The 27,647-nt window shown below is 37.7% G+C and overlaps 1 protein-coding gene and 1 pseudogene across 2 annotated transcripts in view; one reads left to right on the top strand and one right to left on the bottom strand.

Annotated features, from left to right (window-relative positions):
* BEND6 (BEN domain containing 6) overlaps positions 1-27,647 on the top strand; it is a 73,460-nt gene that overhangs the window by 15,714 nt on the left and 30,099 nt on the right. For both annotated transcript variants that reach the window (XM_010387937.2, XM_030928945.1), the window contains exons 2-3: positions 13,449-13,668; positions 24,406-24,583. In XM_010387937.2, coding sequence (XP_010386239.1) covers positions 13,549-13,668; positions 24,406-24,583 — 298 coding nt within the window. In that variant the 5' untranslated portion in view covers positions 13,449-13,548. The remainder of the gene's footprint in view (positions 1-13,448; positions 13,669-24,405; positions 24,584-27,647) is intronic.
* LOC104681590 lies at positions 7,312-7,800 on the bottom strand (annotated as a pseudogene).

Here is a 27,647-nt window from a genome sequence, read left to right as displayed (position 1 = left end):
TGTTCAGCAGAGTGCTGTCTCAGGGTTGGAGTGCTCAGAATGCACCCAATAATTTACAGCCATTTCAATCTTGATTTGTCTTCCTCTAGAACATATATAACTAAAAATACATAATATAGACATCTCCTTCCTCCATGGCCCATCTTGCTAAGCAGCTGGACTGAAACTAGTAGTCCATTTTATAGAAACCATTAAGCCAGTCACTGGCTATTTAGAATTATGTTGGCACTAGTTTCCTGCCATTTTTAATTCATTAACAGGGAGTCTTCAGTTCATATTCTGACCTGAGTACTACAAGGGCTCTTTTATGTCTATACCTTTCAAAACTGATGTATGTATACAGCAATCCAAAACTTTTGAAACCTATGAAAGGGTACTTATGTTTTATTGTAGTGCTGTACTTGCCTTTCAAAATTTTTAATTGAATCCCTAATGGAGGACTTATATTTAAATACAAAGGCAGATGAGACACCTGCATTATATTTTGATATTAATTTAGTTTCCTTAGGTTTGGTGACTTTTTTTTTTTTTTAGAATTTCAGAGGTGGCTTTTGAATTCCTGCATTAGGTGTGTCATTGATTTGTTAAAATTAAACATAAATGCATTGAGAATTTATGTTTTGATTTGCTTCCATTAATTACAAAAATTCCCCTTTTGCTAGTTTTCAGTGCTGAGATACTGTGTTTTTCATAATTTGGATGTTGCTTAGGACATTGTTTTTCGAACTATGGATTTTAATCCATTAATGGGTTGTGAAATCAGTTTAATGTGCTACAACCAGCCCCTTTTTTAAATGAAATAAAATAGAGCAGACAGAATAGAAACTGAGAGAGTGCATTGCATGTAGTAAGGGAAATATGTTTCTTAAAATTTTGTTTTAGTTGTGTGTGTGTGTGTGTGTTTTCTAGAGCAAAATGTATTTTTTACTGTAACAGTCAAAAAAAATTTAAAGCCATTGGCTTATATATTCTTCCTCCAACTACTTTTTCTTTTCCTTTTTTTGAGACAGAGTCTCACTCTGTCATGCAGGCTGGAGTGCAGTGGCATGATCTCAGCTCACCACAACCTCCGCCTCCCAGGTTCAAGCGATTCTCGTGCCTTAGCCTTCCCAGTAGCTGGGATTACAGGTACAAGCCACCATGACCGGCTAATTTTTGTTTTACCACGTTGGCTGGGCTTGTTGCAAACTCCCAAACTCAGGTGATCTGCCCACCTTGGCCTCCCAAAGTACTAGGATTACAGGCGTGAACAACCACGCTCTGCCCCAACCACATATTGTTAAGTGTTATCATGGCTGTGTTCACGTTTCATCTCATCTCCTGAAACTATCTAAAGAATTAATAAGATGTGTTCTTTTAATAAATAAATAAATAAATAAATTGGGAGCAGATAGCCACATAGTGAATTTTTTTACTACCTATCAGAAACTGGTAGCATTTAATACCTAGCCATATTCATAATACTCCTTCTGAATTTGCTAATTGGCAGCTAACGTAAACATTGAATCACCTGTTTATGGAATTTATAACATAATATTGACCTGAAATCTACTGGAAAGTAGACATTCTAAATAAGGTCTGATATGTCTATATCTGGTTGGTTTTGAGTGAACTGTGTGTTTGTGAAGAAACTTGAGGATTTGCTCTTTAACCAAATCGTATCTGCAAGAGAAAAGTTTAATATTAATACAACTAGGGATAATATAAAAACTATGTTTTTGTAAACTAATTTGTTTTTGTCCAAGTTTTTTCTTGTGGTAAAACACACATCACATAAAATTTACCATCTTAATCATTTTAACTGTTTGGTTCAGTGACCTTAAGTACCTTCGTGTTATTGTGCAACCATCACTGCCATCCATCTCCAAGATACTTTTCATGTTACAAAACTGAACTTCTGTGCTCATTAAGCAATAATTCCTATTCCCTCACTTCCCCCAGCCCCTGGCAACCACCATTCTACTTTCTGTCTCTATGAATTTGACTATTCTGGTACCTCATGTAAGTGGAATCATACAATATTTGTATTTTTGGAACTGGCATATTTCACTTAGCATAATGTTCTCAAGGTAAATCCATGTTGTGGAACATCAGAATTTCCTTCCTTTTAAAGGTTGAATACTATTACATTATATGTTTATGCCCATTTTGCTTATTTATTCATCTTTCGATGAACATGGATTGCTTGCCCCTTTCAGCTATTGTGAATAATGCTGCTATGAACATGGATATGCAAGTATCTCTTCAAGACTCTGCTTTAATTCTGTTCAGTATATATCCAGAAGTGGAATTGCTGGATCATATCATAATTTTATTTGTAATTTTTCTAGAAGGTTCTGTACTGTTTTCCAGCAGTGGCTGCACCATCTTACATTACCACCAGCAGTGCACAGGGTTCCAGTTCCTCTATATCCTTACCAATACTTATGATTTTGGTTTTTTGTTTGTAGCCATCCTAATAGCTATGAGGTAGTTTCTCCTTGTAGTTTTGATTTGCATTTCCTAATGATTAGTGATACTGAGCACCTTTTCATGTGATATCAGCCATTTGTATATCTTCTATGGAAAAACGTCCATTCAAGTCCTTTACCCATTTTGAATCATTTTTTTGTTAAATTTTAAGAATTCTGTGCATTCTGGATACTAATCTCTTATTAAATACATGATTTGAAAATATTTTCTCATATTCTATGGGTTGCCTTTTTAACTCTGTTAATAGTGACTTTTGATGCACAAAACTTTAATTTGCATGAAGTCCAGTATTCCTATTTTTTTGTTTTATTGCCTATGCCCTTTGGTATCATAGCCAAGAAATCTTTGAAAAATCCAGTCGCATAAAGTTTTGCCATATGTTTGTTTTCTTTTTACTTTTCTTTTCCTTTTTTTTTTTTTTTTTGACAGGATCTTATTCTGTCGCCCAGGCTGGAGTGCAGTGACATGATCTCAGCTCACCGCAACATCCCCTTCCTGGGTTCAAGCAATTCTCCTGCCTCAGCCTCCTGAGTAGCTGAAATTAAAGCCATGCGCCACCAGGCCTGACTAATACTTGTATTTTTAGTAGAGATGGAGTTTCCCCACTTTGGCCAGGCTGGTCTCGAACCTCTGAGCTCAAGTGGTCCACCTGTCTCGGCCTCCCAAAGTGCTGAGATTACAGGTGTAAGCCACCATGCTTAGCCACCATATGTTTCCTTATAAGAATTTTAGGCCGGGCGCGGTGGCTCAAGCCGGTAATCCCAGCACTTTGGGAGGCTGAGACAGGCGGATCACGAGGTCAGGAGATCGAGACCATCCTGGCTAACACGGTGAAACCCCGTCTCTACTAAAAAAATACAAAAAAAATTAGCCGGGCGAGGTGGCGGGCGCCTGTAGTCCCAGCTACTGGGGAGGCTGAGGCAGGAGAATGGCGTGAACCCGGGAGGCGGAGCTTGCAGTGAGCTGAGATCCGGCCACAGCACTCCAGCCTGGGCGGCAGAGCGAGACTCCGTCTCAAAAAAAAAAAAAAAAAATAGAATTTTATAACTAATTTGTTTTTAATGATTTTGCAAGACTAAATTAATTTTTAGCAGGAATTAATAAAGTTTAAAGTAACAAAGTGTAACTCTTGTAAACTAATTATGTACTTTAAAAGGAAAAAGGATTGAAAGGAAGACTTTTACACTTTTATTTCATACACTATGTGTGATCTTTCACTTTTATAATGAGCATTACTGCCTTTCAGATAAAAAGAAGATGTGTTTCTCAATTATGTCACTTTCTACAGTAGTCTAAGCACTTAAGTTCTCAGTAGAAAACTGAAACCCCATTTTCCAATAGAAATGTATCAGTAAGCTCAGGCTGCCGTAACAAACACCATAGACTGGGTGGCTTAAACAATAAAAATTTGTTTCTCACAATTCCATTAGTTAGAAAGTACAAGAACAGGCCCAGCAAGGTTCAGTTGCTGGTGAAGGCTCTATTTCTGGCTTACAGATGGCATCCTTCTTGCTGTGACCTCACATGACAAAGAAAGAGATGTGATAGGATTAGTGGCCCTATAAGATAGCTATATCTCTCCCTCTCTTCATCTTCTTATAGGGCCACTAATCCTATTCCATTAGGGCCCCAACCTTACAATCTCAATTAATCTTAATTGCCTGCTAAATGTCCTATCCCTAAACACAGTCACATTGGCGGTTAAGGCTTCAACATATGAATTTGGAGGATGGTGAGACACAATCAGTCCATAGGAAGAATATTTTATTTCTTCTGAACAGGGAAACTTGGGTGGTTGAGAAGAGGAGGAATCATATAAAAGACTTGGGGTTACCATATAGTTTTACTGTTAAAATTGATTTTCCAGTGGAGCATTGATCTACTGTACAAAGGAAGGAAAAATAAAGAATAATCAGAAGGCCTCTATTGCCCTGGATTTACTGAACGTGTGATGATGATGCATTGGCAAAACATAAACCAAAAGGGAGACAGTGGGATATATGTTGAGAGAACCCTTCCTGAAGTAAACAATCTTTTCTTTTGATTGTGGAAAAAAGAGCTCTCCACCCATTCTGAATTATCAACAACCCCAGTGAAGTAAGATTCTGGCATCTGTTGCCATCACTAAATAGTACTTAACAGGTCCATATCAGTTAAACCTGATGAAATTTAGTTTTATCAAATAATAATTCTGTTGTAGGAACTTAGAGGGTGCATATTTTGTCTCTCAAGTACAAGTAGTGCCCCCTTATCCACGGAGGATTCATTCTAAGACGCTAGTGGATGCCTGAAATGGTGGGTTGTACCAAACTCTGTATATACTGTGTTTTTTTCTATACATACCTATGATAATGTTTAATTTATTAGGCACAGTAAGACATTAATAACAATAACTAATAGTAATATAGAACAATTATAAGGATATGCTGTAATAAAAGCTAAGTGAATGTGGTCTTCCTCTCAAAATATCTTTCTGTACTAAGTATGGTAATGATGTGAGATGATAACTGAGAAGACTACTCTAGTGTATACAGTATGGATATGCTGGACAAAAGGACAACTCACATGCTGGGTAAGTGGTATAGCACAAGATCTCATTACACTACTCAGTATGGCATTCATTTTAAACTTACAATTTTTTTCTTTTTTTGAGACAGGGTGTCATTCTGTCACCCAGGCTGGAGCGCAGTGGCACAATTAGGGCTCTCCACAGTCTCAGCTTCCCAGCTCAGGTGATCCTCCCACCTCAGCCTCCTGAGTATCTGGGACTACAGGCACACCTCCATGCCCAGCTAGCTTTTTGTATTTTTTGTAGAGATGTGGTTTTGCCAAGATCAGTTGTCCAGACTGATCTTGCACTCCTGGCCTCAAGTGATCCGCCCACCTCAGCCTCCCAAAGTGCTGAGATTACAGGCATGAGTCATTGCACCCAGCCTAAACTTGTAGATTATTTATTTCTGGAATTTCCCATTTAGTGTTTTCAGACTGTAGTTCACTGAAGGTAACTGAAACTGAGGAAAGCAAAACTGTTAGTAAGGGGAGAGTAGAGTACTGTTTTTAATTTGTCAGTAATATTTGCAGTAATGTAAGGCAATGGAGGAAAAGAAATTAAAACAAATGGCCTGCCCACCAGAGAAAGAAATGAAGATGAAATAAAAGAAGGCAGGTGATACCATCTAAACTCCTTTTAAATATGATAAATATATGGATCTCTAGGTCAAGTTTTCACAAATTATGGTTCATCTGCCTGCTCTCTATTATTGTACAGCCTTAAGGTAAGAATGTTTTTTACGGATTTAAGAAGTTTTTAAAAATCAACATAACATTTTATTATATATAAAATTATATAAACTTAAAGTATCAGTGTTCATAAACATCCACATCTCCACACTCGGATGTGGATGTTCCACAATTGGAACATCGCCACACTTAATGTGTTTATGTATTGCCTATGCTTGTTTTCATACTATGAGAGTAGAGTTAAGTAGTAGTGACAGAGACCATATGGGACAACTTCATTGCTTTAAAGTACTGCTAAGTGGACCACAAATCATAGTGATACAGCTTTAATAACTGACAACATTTTAAGTGGCATGCATATTGTCATGCCATGGCATTTTATTTTATTTTTAATTAGAAAAATTATTTCTGCTCCTCTCATATATCTTATTGTTCAGGAAACAGTTTACACACATATCTCAAGTAATCTACCATCACATACTCTATTTAAAGACAAAGCAGGCCGAGCACAGTGGCTCACACCTATAATCCCAGCACTTTGGGAGGCCAAGGCAGGCAGATCACCTGAGGTCACAAGTTCAAGACCAGCCTGTCCAACCTGGTGGAATCCCGTCTTTACAAAAATACAAAAATTACCCAGGCATGATGGCGGGCGCCTGTAATCCCAGCTACTTGGGAGGCTGAGGTGGGAGACTCACTTGAACCCGGGAGGTGGAGTTTGCAGTGAGCCAAGATCGAGCCATTGCATTCCAGCCTGGGCAACAAGAGCGAAACTCTGTCTCAAAAAATAATAATAAAATGAAATTAAAAAATAAAGGCAAAGCACCTTAGGTAAAGCTGATCAGCTGTCCAGAGTTCTCAGCCTATGGAATCTTGCTTCCTGATTTTATGTTAATTTCTGAAAATCAGAAATGTCATCTCCAAAAAATGTTAAGGGGATTGTAAAAAATAATCACTTTATTCAATATTATAGTTGTAGATATGGAGTATATTTTCTTTTAGAAAATGGAAAACTAGGCCGGGCGCGGTGGCTCAAGCCTGTAATCCCAGCACTTTGGGAGGCCGAGACGGGCGGATCACGAGGTCAGGAGATCGAGACCATCCTGGCTAATATGGTGAAACCCCGTCTCTACTAAAAAATACAAAAAACTAGCCGGGCGAGGTGGCGGGCACCTGTAGCCCCAGCCACTCGGGAGGCTGAGGCAGGAGAATGACATAAACCCGGGAGGTGGAGCTTGCAGTGAGCTGAGATCCGGCCACTGCACTCCAGCCTGGGCAACAGAGCCAGACTCCGTCTCAAAAAAAAAAAAAAAGAAAAAGAAAAGAAAATGGGAAAACTAAGAAGAAAATGCCTCTCAACATTGTTGGTATATCAATAGGTCAGCAGGAAAAAAAAAATACTGTGATAAACTTGTCTCTTTGATACCAAGAGGAAATTCTAGTCCAAGCTTCAATATACTTCCTGTTTTTTCACAAGGTATTTCTTTTACTGCTGCTCTCCATTCTTTTCCACATTTCATATTAGAGGATTGGTACAGCCTTTAAAACTTCATTGACAGGCGCAAATCCAGTATCCACTGATTTCTTCTCGAAAGCACTCTAACCCATCAGATAGCCCAGCAATTTCCTTCTCATGAAGTTTTTTCCTTCTAGCCATGAAAAAACTCAATAGGACACAGATGAATTTAATGAATAGAAGAAGAAATCTATTGAGTTTTGGGATTTGGTGCATTCAATTGTTCCAGGATTACGAAACCTAAACCTCCCATTGTAAGCAGGAAGCTGGATGCAAGTCCTTTCATAATATATTGTCCATTTACTCTGTAGGCCAAGAAAGCTACTGGCCTCTAATGCCTGTGTTCATCAGTCATAGAGCTAACACTTGCAGGTTCAACAATAACATCATAAATTATTCCTCCAGTGGTAAGGAAGTAAGACACCACCACCAGAGCATACACAGTCATGGCCAATACCATGTGCAGTCAGGGCGGCTTCTTCAGCTTCAGGTTAGGACATTCAGGGACATTCAAGCACTAAGAACAGGACACAATACAAAGTCTCCATGTTGGTGACAGCAGGGGCCATTCTTGGCCTCAAGACCCACACACTACCTGGAAACAATTTTTAAATTTATTTTTTATTATCAGTGCATGCCAATCATGCCAAATAAGAAAAAAAGATAAAATTAGCATTAGTGCTTTTAAGGCAGAGTGGAGCGTAGATTATTTTGTTATAAAATTAGGTGGCAAAGGATTGTGGGGTTTGTTTGTTTGAGACAGAGTCTTGCTGTGTCACCAAGGCTGGAGTGTGGTGTCTCAATCTTGGCTCACTGCAACCTCTGCCTCCTGGGTTCAAGCGATTCTCCTGCCTCAGCCTCCCGAGTAGCTGGGATTACAGGTGCACATCACCACACCCAGCTAATTTTTGTGTTTTTAGTACAGATGGGGTTTCACCATGTTAGCCAGGCTGGCCTTGAATTACTGGCCTTAAGTGATCTGCCTGCCTCAGCTTCCCAAAGTACTGGGATTACAGGCATGCACACTGCAACTGGCAGATTGTTTTTATTATACAATGACATTATAGTTGTGCTGAAAGAAAATCGTATATGTTAACATTAGCCAACTAAGCACTCATCACAATATTTGCAACTCACAGGAAAATAGCAGTGAGAAAAATTAGAAAATTTAAGATGGAATATCTCATATTTCATCACAGCAGAATTTCTTCACAAAAATTAAAAAATGAAAATTAGTGCAACCAAAATAAATTTCTTATGGCTCATTTGTTAACCAAGAAGGAAAACCATTTACAGATAGTGAAATTATAATAATTGAATTATACTTGACTGCAGTAGTTTACAACTTTTAGCCTTTCAGCCAAGATAGTTGCTCAAGGGGTTGGGGACATTGAGAACAGCACAATAATCAATTAAATAACAAGCAAGTGACTATCAGTTTTTATTGGTTCTTAATGAGTCAACAGGTTACTGCTAAGTTGTTTTTTATTTGAGAAACAAATGCTGAGTTTAGAGGGACTAACAAATTAGTCTCTATAAATAGCCTTTGTGAAAAAAACTGTGGGCAAAAATAGTTTCAAAGAAACTGAGAAAACACTAATTGAGTACAACCTGAGGTGGAATCTACTAAAATGTGTTACAAATTTATGTAGATCAGAAAAATAATTAGACAAATTTACAGAACTTATGAAAACGTAAAGTGATAAAAGCCTGTGGTTCATTTTATTAGTCATTAGCAGGTGCTTTGCAGAAAATATTTGAACCATTATGTGTATTTTTAAAAAATAGCTTTATTGAAATAACATTCACAAACCAAGCAATTGACCCATTTAAAGTGTATGATTCAGCCAGACACAATGGATCATGCCTGTAATCCCAGCATTTGGAAGTCCAAGGCAGGAAGGTCACTTGAAGCCAAGAGTTTGAAATCAACCTACACAATATAGTGAGACCCCATCTCTACAAAAAATAAAAAAATCAGCTGGGCATAGTGGCACACACCTGTAGTCCCAGCAATTAGGGAAACTAAGATAGGAGGATCGCTTGAGCCCCGGAAGTCAAGGCTGAAGTGAGACAAGATTGCACCACTACAGTCCAGCCTGAGTGACAGAGCAAGACCCTATCTCAAAAGCAAAAAAAGGTGTACAATTCAGCCAAGTATGGTGGCTCATACCTGTAATCGTAATGCTTTGGAGGGACAAAGCAGAAGGATCACCTGAGGCCAGGAGTTCAAGATCAGCCTGGGCAACATATTGAGACCCTGTCTCTACAAAAAAAAAAACAACTAAAAATTAATCAGGTGTCATGGTGCATGCCTGTAGTACCAGCTACTCTGGAGGCTGAGGCAAGAAGATCCCTTGAGCCCAGGAGTTCAAGACTGCAGTGACTTAGGATCATGCTGCTGCGCTTCAGCCTGGGTGAGAGAGCAAGACCCTGTCTGAAATAAAATAAAATAAAATATACAATTAAATGTGAAGGTTTTTTTTTAATACCCACAGTATTTTGCAACCATTGGCACAATTCCATTTTTAAAACATTTTTCCCTCTAAAAGAAACCTACCAATTTCCTCTCCCCAACATACTCCTCACCCCTAAGAAACCATTTATCTAATTTCTGCCTCGATAAATTTGACTACCCTTCTTCTTCAAGATTGTTTTGGCCATTCTAAGTCTCTTACATTTCCATACAAATTTTAAGATCACCTCGGCAATTTCTGAAAATATCATGTATTATTGAACCAGTGTCAACAGTGAACATTCATTCTTGTGGACTTGGCTATCATCAGTTCCATGAATTTTTTCATGGAACTTCAAATAGAAGTTGAATATTCTGACTTGCCGTATTATTACCCAGCATTTTGATAGCTTAGCAGTGGCAATGTTTTACTGCAAATATTTGCACTGGGGCCAAGACTAAATTTTTTGTGAATGAAACTGTTGTTCCATACATCTATGGAGCACTGAATGGCTTTTGAAATAAGCTTTTGCTGTGAACTTAATAATGTTTCTTAACTGAATTGATTAAGAAATTATAAGACAAAATTATATACAAGACAAGCACTTATAGCAAAACTTAAACTGAAGTAAAGTCATTTTAACAACAACTAATTTATGATGCATAAGTCAAACTGCTTTGCTTTATATATTTCCCCTGTTGTCAAAAGTTAAAATGTGATACCTTCATCCCCACTCAGATTTGCAATAGATATATTTTCAAGTTCAAATTACAGTTCCAGCACTGCCTTTCAGATCTCAATGCAAATGCAAGATAAATTTCTATATTTCAAAATCCATTTTATTGTGCAATTTGAGGTGCTTCCACCTAACCTTTAATTGGGAATAATTAGTTTTCAAGTATGACATGCCAAAAGGCAAATATCAAGAGAAGAATCTAATAAAATTCTATGAAAGTCTTCTAATAAATTAATATGCTCCACTAAAATTATAAGCTCATTTGGGGATGTATGGAGTTTCTTGGTGATGGTTATGCAATATGATAAACATACTAAAAATCATTGTACACTTTAAATGGATGTACACACTTTTAAATGGTTAAAATGGTGAATTTATATGTTGTGTAAATTTTATCTCAATTAAGAAAATTATAAATTCATGGATTAATTCCAATATATGCCAGTACCTATCAATGTGAAAGATATTTTTAAAGAGGAAATATGTAAAATCTCATTACAGGTCAGATGAGCATTTGCAACTGATTTTGATGATAGAGAACACTAACTCTGAACCCCAATTAAGCAAGATGGTTTTTGTTAATTCCATTCTTTTCACTAGTAAACTTGGCTTACAAAAAGTTGTAGTCAGTTATTAGATTTTGAATTTTGTGAAAATTTGTCTTCTCTCTTGCTATGTAAATACCTGTATAATATCCTACATTTGGCCTATTGGCTTACAGTGCCTAAAATATTTACTGTCTATCCCTTTGCAGAAAAAGTTTGTCAACCCTGTTCTCACAAATAGACTTATGTATTTACCAGGAGGACAGTTTGTATCTATGGAATGCTGTTAACAGTATATCCTTGTTTAGGGATTGCTTATTGCAAACATACCTAGAATCTGGATTTATAACTTCCTAGAGAATATCATACAAGCTACACAGCTCTGAAATATAAAATGGAGATATATCACAACTTAAACATTCTCCACTGTGTGAGGTAACCCTTTAAATTAATTTAGAGGCCTCACCTATTGTTCTGGACCACAGAGTGCATGATGTGAGAAGGAAGGAGCTAGGAAGCCAGCAGGGCTTCCCTGGATCTCTTCCTACTTTGCCTATGCCTCTTGATTGCTTTTTATCTTGCTTTTGTGGGTTCTTTTGTTTTTTTCGTTTTTGGAGACAGAGACTCCCTCTGTCTCCTGGGCTGGCGTGCAGTGGCATGATCTCAGCTCACTAAAATCTCCGACTCCCAGGTTCAAGCAATTCTCATGCCTCAACCTCCAGAGTAGCTGGAACTACAAGTGTGAGCCAACAAGTCCTGCTAATTTTTTGTATTTTAGTAGAGATGGGGTTTCACCATGTTGCCTAGGTTGGTCTTGAATTTCTGAGCTCAAGCAATCTGCCCGCCTGGGACTCCCAAAGTGCTAGGGTTACAGGTGTGAGCCACTGCACGTGGCTTGATTGCTTCTATCTTGAAATTCTTAGTAAAGATTGATACTGGGCAAGCTGTCTGGTATTTGTGAGTCAGATTTGACAGTACAGTCCTGTGTTATCTCAAGCACTATTCATGTGTTTGAAAGGCTAAAGTAAGTTTTTTCTTGTTTTTTGTTTGTTTGTTTTTGTTTTTTGTTTTGTTTTGTTTTCTTTTTGAGACGGAGTCTCGCTCTGTTGCCCAGGCTGGAGTGCAGTGGCACGATCTCGGCTCACTGCAAGCTCTGCCTCCTGGGTTCACGCCATTCTCCTGCCTCAGCCTCCCAAGTAGCTGGGACTACAGGCACCAGCCACCGTGCCCGGCTAATTTTTTGTATTTTTAGTAGAGATGGGGTTTCACCGTGTTAGCCAGGAAGGTCTCAATCTCCTGACCTTGTGATCCGCCCGCCTCAGCCTCCCAAAGTGCTGGGTTTACAGGCGTGAGCCACCGCGCCCAGCCAGGCTAAAGTAACTTTTCAAAGAAGAGTTGCAGCAAGCATTTTTGGCAAGACCATCCAAGTATTTTATGCTTAGAGTAGATCATAATGACTTTCACTTAAAATAGGCAAAGAATTATGTTTTCTGAAATAGTGACTTAGTGTAATTTGGTAAGGAGCATATGTTACTTTCTGTTCAACAGTAAACATATTTCTTGAAGATATCTAAGCTCAGTCCTTTCTATAAAGTTTTATTTTTTATAATTAAATACTTTTTCATGAAAACAAGCCAATATATGCAAGTAGTAAGGATGCTAAGACCTAACATGCTGCATCATTTGTAAATAACAAAAGTTAAATTTCATCATTTAACATCATTCACCACACCCAGCAACTTTTTTGTATTTTTTATAGCGATGGGGTTTTGTCATGTTTCCCAGGCTGGTCTTGAACTCCTGGGATCAAGCAATCCTCCCACCTCGGCCTACCAAAGTGCTGGGATTACAGGTGTGAGCCGCCACACCCAACCTACTTTATCAGATTTGAATAAATGATTATTCCTTAAAATCTTTATGAAAGTACTATTGCCCTTGAGATTTTTTCCCCCATTTTTTATGGCACAATTCTTCAGTTTGCACCAAGGAAAATCTTGCATTTCAAGACTTAAGAACTTTTAGGGGGAAAAAAAACCTTTTAAGAAATTCTTATTGATTTCCCTGGAATATTTTAGTCTTTGGTTCTTGTGATATCTATTATTAACATCTTTTTCCTAAAGATATATAAGGTCAGTTCTCTGAGATACTGTTATTATAACTTTGTAATGTTTCTAGTTTTTTAGACTCCTCATAATATAACTTTGACAAGAAAAAAACTTATAAATACGAAAAAGTGTTACAATGTTTGATTTTGTAAATGACAACTCACTGCATATCACATCATGAAAATACGAAAATCTTTGTGATGATGATGAAATTGGAAGACTTTTGTATCAAATGAAAATGTGTATGAAATTCATCAGTAGAAGAAAGAATAGGAAACATTAATAAAAGTGGTTTATCTGAGTGGCTAGTACCGTTATGAAACATACAGTTGTGAATGTGTTATGTGTCATGTTTTTGTTTTTGTTTTTGTTTTTAAGGGAAAGCATTAACTTTTGAGCTACGTCCAGAATAGCATCATCTTCATGGGTATTCCCTACTCCTAGGATTTCAGAAAACCTTTGATAACTAATTGAGAAAATGCAGAAGATCTTGCAGACAGATGAAATTACCGATACACAAGCTGTTAGAAAAGGAAAGAGGAAAAGGACAGAGACAATGGACTCAGAAAATGCAAATAGTGACATGGATAAAGGACAGGTTGGTTTTTGTTACCTTGATTCAACTTTATTATCTAGCTCAATCATAATTTCATGATTTCTTTCATAATTTATTAGTGATTCTCCCTCTTATTTCATTCTTTTCATTTCTTTGTTCAATGGAGAAAATATAATCTTATGTTCTTTTTCTTTTTAAAAATGTTTTGTAGAGAGAGGGTCTCCCTGTGTTGCCCAGGCTGGTTTCAAATTCCTAGGCTTAAGTGATCCTCCCACCTCAGCCTCTCTAAGTGCTGGGATTACAGGTGTAAGCCCCTGCATCATCTTATGTTCTCTTTTTAATGTTGAACAGTTGAGTTAGAAATATACTCAACAATTTACCTGCTTCTGTTTTTCAAACTTTCCTTAATAGTCTGAGAAATTATTCTGAGCAAATAGTCAGAAAATATTTTTTCCTCCCCCCAAATACTGAAGAAGTTGGAATGCCTCATCTTTAAGTCATACTGTTTGTTTTTCTTTTTAGACCCCAGTTTGTGGCCCGTCTTTATCACTGGTTTGGTCAGGGCGCCTCTCCTATTTTTATTAATTGATTTGTTCCTTTTAAATATGAATTCCCCACTCGCATTCCCCACCTATACTTTGGACAACCAATCAATATGTTTATTTCTGTATCTTTTTATTTGTGTGTTTTTGTAATACATATATTTGTGTATGTCTCTGTAATTTAGTGTTTTATTTCATATATTCTTATTTAAATAAATATTACATTCTTATGGTTTAAAATATTTTTTAAAAGTTAACAGTGAAAAGTCTCCTTCACATCCTATCTCCCACTTACCCTGTTCCTGCCTCCAGCCTCCCAATAAAAGTAATTACATTTATTGCTTTCTTGTTTGCTTTTCCAGTGTTTCTTCATTCAAATAAATCAAATGTGAATATACATTCTTATCCCTGTCTTTGGCACAAAACTAACCATATATACTGTTTTATACTTTTCTTTTTTACTTAATATATTTTGAAGGTATTTCAATTATTATACAGAAAGCTTTGTATTTTTTATAGCTCCATGTTATTGCACTGTGTGTATTCACCATCCTTTATTTAACTGATTCCCTATGATAAGTATCAGTTGTTTTCAATCCTTTTCTTATTATTTAACAGAAACCACACAACCCTGTGCCACCTTATGTGTACATCATTTGGTAGTACAGTAGTATTAAAATATAGACCTTAATCTGTTTCTGATTTTCAATCAGCACTGTTTTTTAAAAAATAAATTTTATCATGTGTATTTCAGGTATACAACATCATATTATAGGAAACATATAGATAGTAAGAAGGTTACTATAGTGAAGCAAATTAACATATCCATCACTCACAGTTACCCATTTTAAAAATTTTTTTGACAAGAGCAGATGAAATCTACACATGTAGCATGAATCCCAAACACAATACAATTTTATTACCTATGGTCCTTGTGTGGTACATTAGATCTCTAAACTTGTTTGTTCTATGTATCTGCTACTTCGTATCCTCTGACTTACATCTCCTCATTTTCTCTCCTCTAAGCCCCATCTGCCCTGGTAATGACTGTTTTGTTCTCTATCTCTGTATATTTGAAAGCTTTTTTTAGATTCCATATGTAAGTGAGATCATGCAATAATTTTCTTTCTGTGTCTGGTTTACTTCACCTGACATAACATCCTCCAGGCTCATCTACATTGTGGCAAATAGCATGATCTTGTTCTTTTTTAGGGCTCAATGATATTCCATTTATAAATATATTAATTCTACAGTTTCTTTATCCATTCGTTCATTGATGGATACTTTGCTTGTTTCCACACAATTAGCACTGTTTTTAATACCTATCTATATTGCTATGCATACATCTGATCCATTGCTTCTAGCTGCTGCATAGCACCATGTTTTATTTGTCCTTTCCTCAGTGATGAATACCTAGATTGCCTCCAGCATCTTGCTACCACAAACAATGACAAAGTAAATATCCTTACACATGTCCTTTTAAGAAACTTTGTGAGGCCGGATGCAGTGGCTCATGCCTATAATCCCAGCACTTTGGACGACTGAGGCAGGAGGATCACTTGAGCCCAGGAGTTTGTGACCAGCCTGGGCAACACAGGGAGACCCTGGCTCTACCAAAAAATGTTTTAAATTAATCAGGTGCAATAGCTCACACCTGTAGTCCCAGCTACTTAGGAGGCTGAGGTGGGAGGATCGCTTGAGTCTAAGAGTTTGAGGCTTCAGTGAGCTGTGTTCCCATCACTGCACTTCAGGCTGGATGACAGAGCCAGACCTTGTCTCAAAAAAAAGAAAAGAAAAGAAGAAAGAAAAAAAAAAAACTGTGTGACAATTTATCTGGGATAAATCCATAGGAGGGTGATTTATACCTTGTAAGTTGTGTTTATTTCCAGTTCATTTGACTGGATATTATAAAATTACTTTTCGAGAATGTTCACATCAGTGTACGTGCCCAGCATCAGTGTTTAAGAGGTTCCTATATCTGTACTTGCCTACAACCATTAGTGTTAATATTCAAATTTCTAGTTTTTGCCAAATTGATGGCTGAAAATGATATCTCATTGTTTTAATCTGCTGATGCAGGTTTAGGGGAACTCAAGGATTGCTTGAGAGGTAAAAACAGTCACATGCTCTTGTAGGCCGGAATTGTGGCTTCTTTAGCAAAAACTTAATAGCTTTCTAAACCACTTATTTCTTTTTTGTTCCATTGAAATTCACTATAGCCAGAGATTTTATTTGATCATAGACTGTAAGCCTGAAAACTGTTCTCTTCAATTATGGCATCTGTGTTCAACCTCTTTTCTCTCCAATTCATGACAGTTATCTAAACACCATACAAAACAAAAAGCTTGAAGGTAACACCCTGCATGTGAAGCTTACCACTGGGCTGGATCCCATTATCTGGCAAGAACACTTAAAGAAAAGCTCCTGAGAAAGCCTTAAGGATACAGTCTTACCTCCTGCTATTTAGATATAAAAGTAATTGGCTTTTTCAAAACTTGAAGATTGAATATCACTGGACTCTCACTTAATTTAAATTGCATGCTGCACTCAGAGAGCCTTCCATGTCTGCTTGCACACTGACCAGCACTGACAAGGAGTAGCTGATACATACCAGCATTCTTTTTCCAGGCTCAATAAGCTGGTGGTCTGCCTTCAAAGGTATTCCGGGTGACTGTTGTCCAAATACGACCCAAGATCTAACAAGAATCAATGGCTATCCAGCATGCCATGCCTGTGAGCTTTTTGCCTACCACCTGACCTCTCAGTAATTCAAATATATTTCAGGGTTTAGGTATTCCTACTTCTGCGTACTAAATTTTGGATTAGTTATGATATATGTTGCAAAGGCTGTAAAATAGACCCAAATAACATAATAGTGGCTTATACAGGATGAAGTTTATTTCCCTCTTACCTAATAGTAAGAGTAGTTTAGGGGTGCTACCAGAGCTTCACATGATGAGGGTCCCTCTTACTTTGTTGATCTACCTTCATCAACACACAGCCTTTATCTCTGGGTCTACCCTCCCCTCACTCTCCCATCATGCCTTCCCCTCTGCCAACAGAAGAAGTAGAATACAGGCAGAAGAAGGCATGCTTGTTCCTTTAAGGTTATGAACAAGTCAGTGGTCCAAAACACTCCTGCTCATATCCTATTGGAGCGAACTTAGTCATAGTCACACTGAGCTATGTGGGAGTCAGGGAAATGAAGCCGTTAGCTGACAACTATGAGCCCAGCTAAAACCTTTATTGTACTATAGAAGAATGGTAGAACAGACACCTGGAGATAGCTAGCAATTTCTGCACTGTCCATTTTTCTATTAGGTTTTTGTTTTCTGTTCGGTTTCTTGGTTTATTCTGATAGATTTCCTGTTCTGTCAATTCTTATTGATTTGCACAAATACCTTATCTATTGTAGAAATTAGTCTCTTATGGTTTGAGATATTACAAATATATTCTGCCAATCTAATATGTGTCTGTTAACTTTTCCTTCAATTGATGCTTACAAATGGGTTACTTTTGCCTGATGTCCTTTCCCTCTTGTAGCAACTTGCTAAAACTTGCTAACAAGAACATAGATTCTAATTACTACTAATAGAATTGTGGTCTCAATATGTCATCTTCAGTTTTTAAAATTTTCTTATTTCTATTTAATCAATACATAATTTTTTCTTTAGGATTTATACATTTAATATGAGTATATTAGCTATTTGCCTACTTATGATATTAGTAATTTTCATCATTATAAGGTGTATTACACATGTATATATATACAAACACATATATAACAATGACATATACAAACTTATACATATATTGGTACATTTATAAAATAAAGGTTGGGACCAGGTATGGTGCCTGGCACCTATAATCCCACCTACTTGGGAGGCTGAGGCGGGAGGACTGCTTGAACCCGGGAGTTTGAGGCTGCAGTGAGCTAAAATTGTGTCACTGCACTCCAGCCCAAGCAAAAGAGTAAGACCTGTTTCCAGAAAATAATAATAAACAAACAAACAAATAAATAAATAAAATAAAGGCTGAATGTAAATGCTATAAATCATAAAAAATGTAATTGTATTTTCTATAGCCAATCTCATCTGGCTTTCAGTTCTCCATTCTTGATTGATAAGACAATAAAAAGCTTAAACTTGTTTATTCATTTTCTAGTGTAAAACAGTCTTTTTGCGCTAATGTTATTTAAGTCTCTTCAGGATTTGAGCTTCAGTGAACTCTAAATTCTTCCCCTTCTCCACTTTTTACTTCTTTTCCTGGGAAGTGAACCAAGTTTTTCGAAGTCTTACACTCAGCCTCTGGGAAAAAATATCTGATCTTTTACTGAGGTTTTAACTTTCCTGCCTTGTTTCAGGGTGTCCCTTGGTGTCACTGTTGAGCCAATCCTTACAGGTCCATTGGGGATTCTATTGGTAGCTGCCGCTGAATTTTGCCATCCTGACACGCACTGCCGTCTTCTATAATGTTCTGGCAACTTGTGGCCTCTCTGTCTAGATACGAAGCTGTTTGTGTTTCTCTTCTTTTCTTTTCTTTTCTTTTCTTTTCCTTTTTTTGAGATGGAGTCTCGCTCTATTGCCCAGGCTGGAGTGCAGTGGCAGAGTCTCTCTCCACCTCCACCTCCTGGGTTCAAATGATTCTCATGCCTCAGCTTCCCAAGTAGCTGGGATTACAGGCATAAGCCACCACTCTTGGCTAATTTTTTTTTGTATTTTTAGTAGAGACGAGGTTTCACCATGTTGGCCAGGCTGGTCTTAAACTCCTGACCTCAAGTGATCTGCCCACCTCCACCTCCCAAAGAACTGGGATTACAGGCATAAGCCACCACGCCCGGCCAGCTGTTTATATTTCATTAGTTCCTCCAGAACTTACCTATCCCCTAACTAGGACACAAGCACCATTTGGATTCTCCAGCTGTTTTGCATGAGCTCTGGGAAATCTGGATGTTGTCTCTGGCCCATTTGTCTGGACACCAATTTGGCCATTTCCAATCTATGGCTCAGAGAGACACCATGTTACCCTGATGCTGAACATGAGGGCTCTTTAGGGAACTTAAGAATGCACTAAGCAAGGATCCAGCCTGCTGTTCTGGGATTACCCCCATTTATCTGTATGTCTCTACCATATACTCCCACCCCTGAGATTCATCTCCTTTCCCCCTAAAGTGCAGGGCCAGGAAAAGCAAAGACATTTAAATCAGATTTCATGCCAATCAAGTTCTTATTCCCCAGGCTCCTCCTCCATGCACCAGAATGTCTTTTCTTTTCCTGCGCAGTAGAGGCTTTCTTTATGTTATACCTTTACCTCTTCTACTCTCAGGTTAATTTTTTAAAATTTTATACAACAAACTTCAAGGTTTGTATCCTTATAAATTCCACTCTGTATTCCAATTTTCCAGATATGGATATATATACTATATATATATATATGTGTGTGTGTGTGTGTGTGTGTGTGTGTGTATAAAGGCCAGTTTGGTAGTTTGAAAAAATCCTTTTATCTCAACACAGCTTGAATGGTACAACTTAAAAGCATATGTTTTCAAATAATTGTCTTGCTATTGAACTTTAAAACTATTTTTTAAACTAAAAGGTAAATGTGAATGCTTTTTTTCCATTTTTTGTTTGTTTGTTTGTTTCTGAGACAGAGTCTTGTTCTGTTGCCCAGACTGGAGTGCAGTGGTGCGATCTCAGCTCATTGCAACCTCCGCCTCCTGGGTTCAAGAGATTCTCCTGCCTCAGCCTCCTGGGTAGCTGGGACTACAGGCGCATGCCATTATGCCCAGCTAAATTTTTGTATTTTTAGTTGAGACAGGGTTTCACCGTGTTAGCCAGGATGGTCTCGATTTCCTGACCTCATGATCCACCAGCCTCAGTCTCCCAAAGTGGTGGGATTACAGGCGTTAGCCACCGCACCCGGCCATGAATACTTTTTTTCCCATTGAATCCACTCTCCCCCCAATACGCCCCAAAATTGACCTTATAGGATAGTCTCAATCAGAAGGTTGTGAATGGGAAATACGAAGGGAAGTGGAGAAAGGAGACGAATTACAAAGGAGGGAACTTATGTTGTATACTAACATGATAAAAATGATTATTGAATGTTTACTATGTGCAATGCAATATGACAAGTGTTCTCTATATATTGCCTCATGTCAACTTTTATGTTTTACTTTAAAAATACAATGAGCTCCAATAAAGCTGCTGCCCATCCCAAGACCTGAAACATTACTATACCTTATAACTTCCTATAGACTCCTAACCTACCCCATTCCCTGCCTGCCTCATTCTAGAGGTAATCATATTCAGTTTTGTTTAATTTACTTGTGTTTTAATAGTTTTATAGGCTGGGCATGGTGGCTCATGCCTGTAATCCCACCACTTTGGGAGGCCAAGGTGGGCAGATCACTTAAGGTCAGGAGTTTGAAACCAGCCTGGGCAATATGGCAGAACTTTGTCTCTACTAAGTGTATTAAAAAAATTAGCTGGGCATGGTGACACATGCCTGAAATCCCAGCTATTGAGGAGGCTGAGACAGGAGAATCACTTGAACCCAGGAGGTGGAGGTTGCAGTGCACCATGATCGCGCCTCTGCACTCCATCCTGGGAGACAGAGTGAGATTCCATCTCAAAAAGTAAATAAATAAATAATAACAATAATAGTTTTATAAAAATATATATACACAACTATAATGTAGTATCATACATTTCTATATAAATATATATTATGGATTATATATCATATATGACATATATTTACCTAGATAATGTATCATTAGTTTTATCTGTTCTTAAACTTTGCAAAAAGTATACCATATTATGTTTACTTCTGGAACTCATTTCTCACTCAACATTTTACCAAAATTCATCCATTTTGGCTATAATTTATTCACCATCAACGCTGTATAATATCCAAACTTGTAACTTACACATTTACCCATTGTCCTATCAATGGGAATTTGGGCTGTTTTCAGGGTTTTCGCCATTATGAACAACAGTATTATGGAACGTCTTGGACTACAAATATTGAAAATTTCTCTTATGTATAGACCTAGAAATCAATTGCAAGATCAGAGGGTAGGTGAATGTTAAAATTTACAAGATAATGTTAAATGTTTTCCAGAGTAGTTCTGCCAGTTTACATTTCCACCAGCAATATGAGGAAATTCCATTGATCTATGTCTACTCCATGCTTTTGTCAAGCTCATTCATATCTTTGCCCCAAATCATATCTCATTGTCATCTTGATCTTCTTTTCCCTGTTAATGAGGTTGAGCATCCCTTTGTATATTTATAAGCCCTATGGGTTTTCTGTTCTGTAAAATGTTTGTTCATGCCATTTGCCTATTTTTCTATTTAATTGCTGGCTTCTTTTTCCTTACTGATTTGTCACCTAACAGTATTGCAAATATCCACCAGCTGTGATGTGTCTTTTCACTTTCTTTAATGTGCCTTAATGAAGAAAAGTTCTTAATTTTAATTTAGCTGAATTTATTAACCTTTTTTATTATGATCAATGATTTTATGCCTAAGAAATTCTTTCCTGCCCCAAGTTCAAAATACCTGCACTTATATTTTCTCACAAAACTTAAACTTTTGGCCGGGCGCGGTGGCTCAAGCCTGTAATCCCAGCACTTTGGGAGGCCGAGACGGGCGGATCACGAGGTCAGGAGATCGAGACCATCCTGACTAACACGGTGAAACCCCGGCTCTACTAAAAAAATACAAAAAATTAGCCGGGTGAGATGGCGGGCGCCTGTGGTCCCAGCTACTCGGGAGGCTGAGGCGAGAGAATGGCGTAAACCCGGGAGGCGGAGCTTGCAGTGAGCTGAGATCCGGCCACTGCACTCCAGCCTGGGCGACAGAGCGAGACTCCATCTCAAAAAAAAAAAAAAACTTAAACTTTTGTTTTTGATGTTTAAATTCTTAATCCATATGAAGTTGTGTGTGTGCACGTGTGTGATAACAGATCCATTTCCTTTACTTTTTTTTTCCAAATGGTTAACCAATTTTTTCAAGCTTTATTTATTGAACAGATTCCATTTCTGCAGTAAGCTGCCATGCCATCTCTATCATGTCAAAGTTCTTCATCTGCATGCATCTATTTCGGGCCACTCTCTTTTTTTTTTGTCAGACAGGGTCTCGCTCTATCTTCCAGGCTGTGATGTGATCATGGCTCACCACAGCCTCAATCTACCAAGCTCAAGCAATCCTCCCATCTCAGACTCCCAAGTAACCAGGACTACAGGTGTGCGCCACCATGCCTGGATAATTTTTGTATTTTTTGTAGAAACAGGGTTTTGCCACATTCCCCAGGCTGGTCTTGAACTTCTGGGCTCAAGAGATCTGCCTACCTCAGCCTCCCAAAGTGCTGGGATTACAGGCATGAGCCACCATGCCCAGCCTCAGGCCACTGTCTTCTATTTCTTGGTCATGTTGTCTATCCCTGAACCAGCACCCTACAGTTTTCTAGATTTTTAATAAACCTTTGTATTTCTGAAGAAACACCCTGCTTCGTATAGTTCTTTAACATTGCTTTGGATATTTTTGGCCTTTTGTTCTTCCATATAAATTTCCGAACCAATTTAGTAGGTTACCAAAATGTCTTTTTAGATTTTTATTTAAACCATATTAATTCCATGGCTCAATTTTGGGATAATCAGTTTTTTTAAAAAATTAAGGATTCTACAGGAGTCAGACAATCTTGAGATCTCTTGCAAGTTCCAACATTTACTAGATGCGTGACCTTTAATAAATGACAGTTTCTCCAAATCTATTCTCTTCATTTGTAAAGGCATTTCATATGAAGGTACAGGTAAAGTACCTACATCACCACTAAATGCCTGGTGGACAATCAACAAATAACTTTTATCATTTTCACTAATAGTGTTGCAATCTAATGAAAACAATATTACTTGTAAATAATGAGCCATAATCATGGTTACACAATAAATTGATAATTGAACAAATTGCACACATTTAAAAATAAATTAATTAAGCCTTCTTATCTCTGAACATGATGTCTCTCTACATTAATTTAGAAGATTATCTTTGGTAGCTTTCAGTCAAGTTTTTTTTTTGCTTCCTTCATAAAGATCTTGCAAATCTTTTGTTGTGTGTCAATGACATCTGTTCTCAGGATTTAAATATAAATACAGAATATTTAAGCTCTAGGGATTGAAAACTGTCAAGAGAATCTATAAAAATTTACTTTCTGGAGTTTTTGGTTTTTTTTTTTAATTTTTACTTTGTTTTTGAGACAGAGTCTCCCTCTGTCACCCAGGGTGGAGTGCAGTGGCACCATCTCAGCTCACTGCAGCCTCAGCCTCCCTTTAATCTGGTGATCTCCAGAATAGCTGGACAACAGACACGTGCCACCATGCCCGGCTAATTTTTATATTTTTTTGTAGAGACGGGGTTTCACCACGTTGCCCAGGCTGGTCTTAACCCCCTGGGCTCAAGCGATCACCCTCCCTGGCCTCCCAAAGTGCTGGGATTACAGGTGTGAGTCACCATGCCCAGCCACTTTCTGGAGATTTTAAAGAAACATTTTAGGGAAGTGTAACATGTATACAGAAGAGTACATGTATAAAAACTGTATAGCTTGATTATCACACAAACACATCCATATAAAAAATAAAACATCACCAGCATCCCAAAGATTCCCTCATGTCCCCTGTCAGCTACTACCCTACACCCCTCCACAGGTACCTCCTGTCCTAATAAATAGTAACCTTTTAAACACTGTGTTTGGAATTGTTTGTAGCTGGCAAGTAGAAGCACTAACTCTGGTACATCCTTCCATCTTGTTAAGCTTTTCTATTTATTAAATCATTTGTCTGTGTGTATTCACAGGTGAAAGAAATAAGGTTTAGATGGTGAGGCATTCTGCTCAAATCCGGGCTGTATATCAGAGAAGAGCAGATGTGAATGGTGGTCTTATTGATTTTATTCTGTTTTGCTAAATTATCTACTTTGCATTTTTTCACTGAAGTTAGGCAGAAATTCAGAATCCTGGTTTCTGTTTCTCAAGAGGCATATGTACATGAAACTTTGTTCTGCCCTTATTTTGAGTTCCTCTGCCTGCTGGAGGACAAAGCTTCAGCTAGATCCGCAGCAGGAAGTGCCTGTGAGAACAAGAAATTTGTAGTCCCAACAACATGCAATGGTTAACCTGGGATAAACCACTAAAGATGCTATGAGGCTTCTTTTATTGTGCCTGCCTTCTATTTTAGAGAGACCCATATTCGGGAAATGCCTTTCTGCCTGGTGAAAGCTCCAGTGAGGATGAGGAGCCTTTAGCAGAATTGTCAAAGGAAGAATTGTGCGCCAAAATAAAAAGCCTGAAAGAAAAACTAACAAACACCCGGAAAGAGAACGGCCGACTTCGACAGTCTTTGGTCATGCTTCAAGGTAAACGTTGAAAAAATTGACATTTTAGATAAAAGGGGAAGTATATGATCAGTGGAAAGTATTGCAAATTAGCTGTCAAGAATAAAAAAGAAAATCCATACCTCTGGGAACTCAAAACTCACAGTTTTAGAAAAAAATCACTGATTATATAATTTAAACACAGAAGCACTCTATTGAAAGATCTAGCTTATGGCTCAAAAAATTTTAGATTCTCCTACAAAATACTAAATATTGTATTCATTTAATAGTGTTTAAGAGACATTTATTGAGCATTTAATATACACCACTCACACTGCTAAGCCCTAGAGAGAAAAGATTGTTAAGACAGAGCAAACAGGTTAAGATGCCCATGATGTGCTTAGGTCACCCCTCTCTGCTAGGGAAATCTCTAGAAAATGGAGCTTATTGTGATTCTTCATGAAATCACTGGAATTAGAGTCTATAGAGTACATCTTCATTTTTTTCTGTTGGGAAGAGTGACTTGGGAAAATAATAGCATTCCACGGGAAAAATATAAAGAAGAAAACTCACCACAAAATACTCCAGTGTCTGGAAAAAAAATGAAAAAAGGAGAAAGAAGCATAAGCAAATTAAAAACTACTTGGCTTAATGCCTTTTTGTAGGATCCTATGTGATGTTCATGTGTTTATTTTTTCAAAAATTATGCTTTCCATTTGTAGTTAAGCACTATACATTATTTTATATAGCTGAATATTTTGTAATTAGGATACTATGTTGGCAGCACTCAGTTGTAAAACAGTAAATACACAGAACATTTTTAAAATAAGTCCTTCCAGTTGCTGTGTACAGAATGAGTACAAGTGGTACAAGAAAGTGAGGCAGAACCACCAGAAAGGCCATACAATCGTCCAGTCTCACATAGTAGCCTACGCTATAACAATGGCTTATGAAAATAAAGAGAGTGGTTCACAATGCATTTAGAGACAGAATAGTAATAATAAGAGACAGATAGAACATGGTGATGAATGTGGTTGAGAGTAATGATTCACATCCTTTCCTAAGAATATTTGTTAAATTAAAGTCTTCATACTTTTAAGTAGAAATAGTCACATGTAAGAAGAAAGATGTTATTCAATTAACAAGCCATTACCTCTTTATTTCTTCACTTCATTTTTTTAATTTGTTTGTTTGTTTTACAGAGGGTCTCACTCTGTTGCCCAGGATGGAGTGCAGTGGTGAGATCATAGTTTACTGCAACCTCAAACTCCTAAACCTAAGCAACCCTCCTGCCTCAGCCTCCTGAGTAGCTAGGACTATAGGCATCCACCACCACACCAGACTAGTTTTAAAAATTTTTCATAGAGATGGGGGTCTCGCTGTGTTACCCAGGCTGGTTTCGAACTCCTGGCCTCAAGCCATCCTTCTGCTTTGGCCTCCCAAAGTGCTGGGATTACAGGTGTGAGCCACCGTACCTGGCCTTATTTCTTCATTTTAAATATTATGTTTTTAAAACTGATGTTTTCTTTTGACTAGTTTTTTATGATTTCCAAAGAATAGATAATTCCCATTTTTACATAATCTCTTCCAGAACTTAGCATAGGATGAAAAGCTAGTTTATAAAATTAGCATGAATTGCTAGTTAAAAGCATTAATCTTGGAGCTATAGACCTTGGAGTGAAGCCCAACTTTGCTTTAAAACTTTGGCCATATTATTTCACTGTGCCCTTATCCCCCACTGCAATTTCCTCATCCAAAAAGCAGAGGAAGGCAATATATGACTTCCTTGTGGCTATGAGAATTGAATGAGCGAATTAGTAGAAATGCTTTACCCAGTACCTGGCACAAGAGAAGAACTCAGTAATGGTAGTTATTACTGCTGTTATATATTTTTATTGACACCTGACACATAATCCATTCCCCAAAAAACTGTAGGCTAAATTTCATTATAAATATAGAAGAGAAAATTTTAAATAAAGAGTACCAATCAGCTTCAATAGCATATGAAAATAATCACTTACTATGACCAGTTTCTTCTCTCTCCCAGGCTCCAAATTGCCATTTCATTTTCTTCTCTTTCTGCCAATTCCCAGTCTTCTTAACTCTCAGTTGATGGCTTTACTTCTTACTTCGCTGAGAAATGGGAGGATATGAAGCCACTGCCATCTCCCTGCACCTGTGCTTCTATCCCCCTTTACTTCCTATTATTCATGAATAACCTATCCTTGTGAGTCTCAATCTCCTTCAGTGCCCCAGATCCCATCCCCTTTTTTGTAATCAGGTACATTGCTCCAGAGATTCTGCCCCGTCTCCTGCAAGATCAGATTTTCCTTCTCTAATGAATCATTCCCATTAGTATCAAACATACTATTATTTCTCCCATTAAAAAAAAAACCTCGCTTTCAGACCATTTGCTTCTCTACCTTCTGTTTTTCTTCTTCCTCTTATGGAAAAACTCCTTAAAAGTCTTGACTATACACACTCTATTCAGTTTCCTCCGTTATTCTTTCTGGATCCCACTCCAATTAGATCCTTTAATTTCATTGTAATTTCTCTTCTCATGATCATCAGTCATCTCCATGTGTTAGCTTGCTAGGGCTGCAGTGACAAAGTACCAAAAACTAGGTGGCTTAAACCACAGAAATTTATTCTCTCACCAGTGTGGAGGTTGGAATTATAAAATCAAGGTGTCAGCAGGGCCATACTCCCCTGCAGGTGCTGGGAAGAATCTGTTCAGGCTTCTCTCCTAGCTTCTGATTGTTCCTTGAATAAATCAGCATAACCCCAATCTTCACAGGATGTTCTCCTTGTGTGCTTCTCTCTCTGTATCTAAACCTCTCCCTTTGTATAAGAACACCAGTCATATTATATTAGGGCCCACACTAATGACCTCATTTCAACTCAATTACATCTGTAAAAACCCTATGTCCAAATAAGATCACATTCTGAGGTAGTAGGGGTTAGTCTTCTGAGACATTTTTTTGGGGGACACAGTTCAATCATGATATTCTGCATTGCTAACCTCAGTAGTCATTTATCAATTGTCATCTTAAGTGTCCTGTTACCAGCATTTTGACACATTTGGACAACTCTCTGTCCTTGAAAA

This window comes from Rhinopithecus roxellana, chromosome 4, assembly GCF_007565055.1.
Source record: "Rhinopithecus roxellana isolate Shanxi Qingling chromosome 4, ASM756505v1, whole genome shotgun sequence".
In the NCBI taxonomy this organism is placed as follows: domain Eukaryota; kingdom Metazoa; phylum Chordata; class Mammalia; order Primates; family Cercopithecidae; genus Rhinopithecus; species Rhinopithecus roxellana.
Note: the sequence above shows the minus strand (reverse complement) of the source record. Positions and strands in the feature narration are given on the sequence as shown.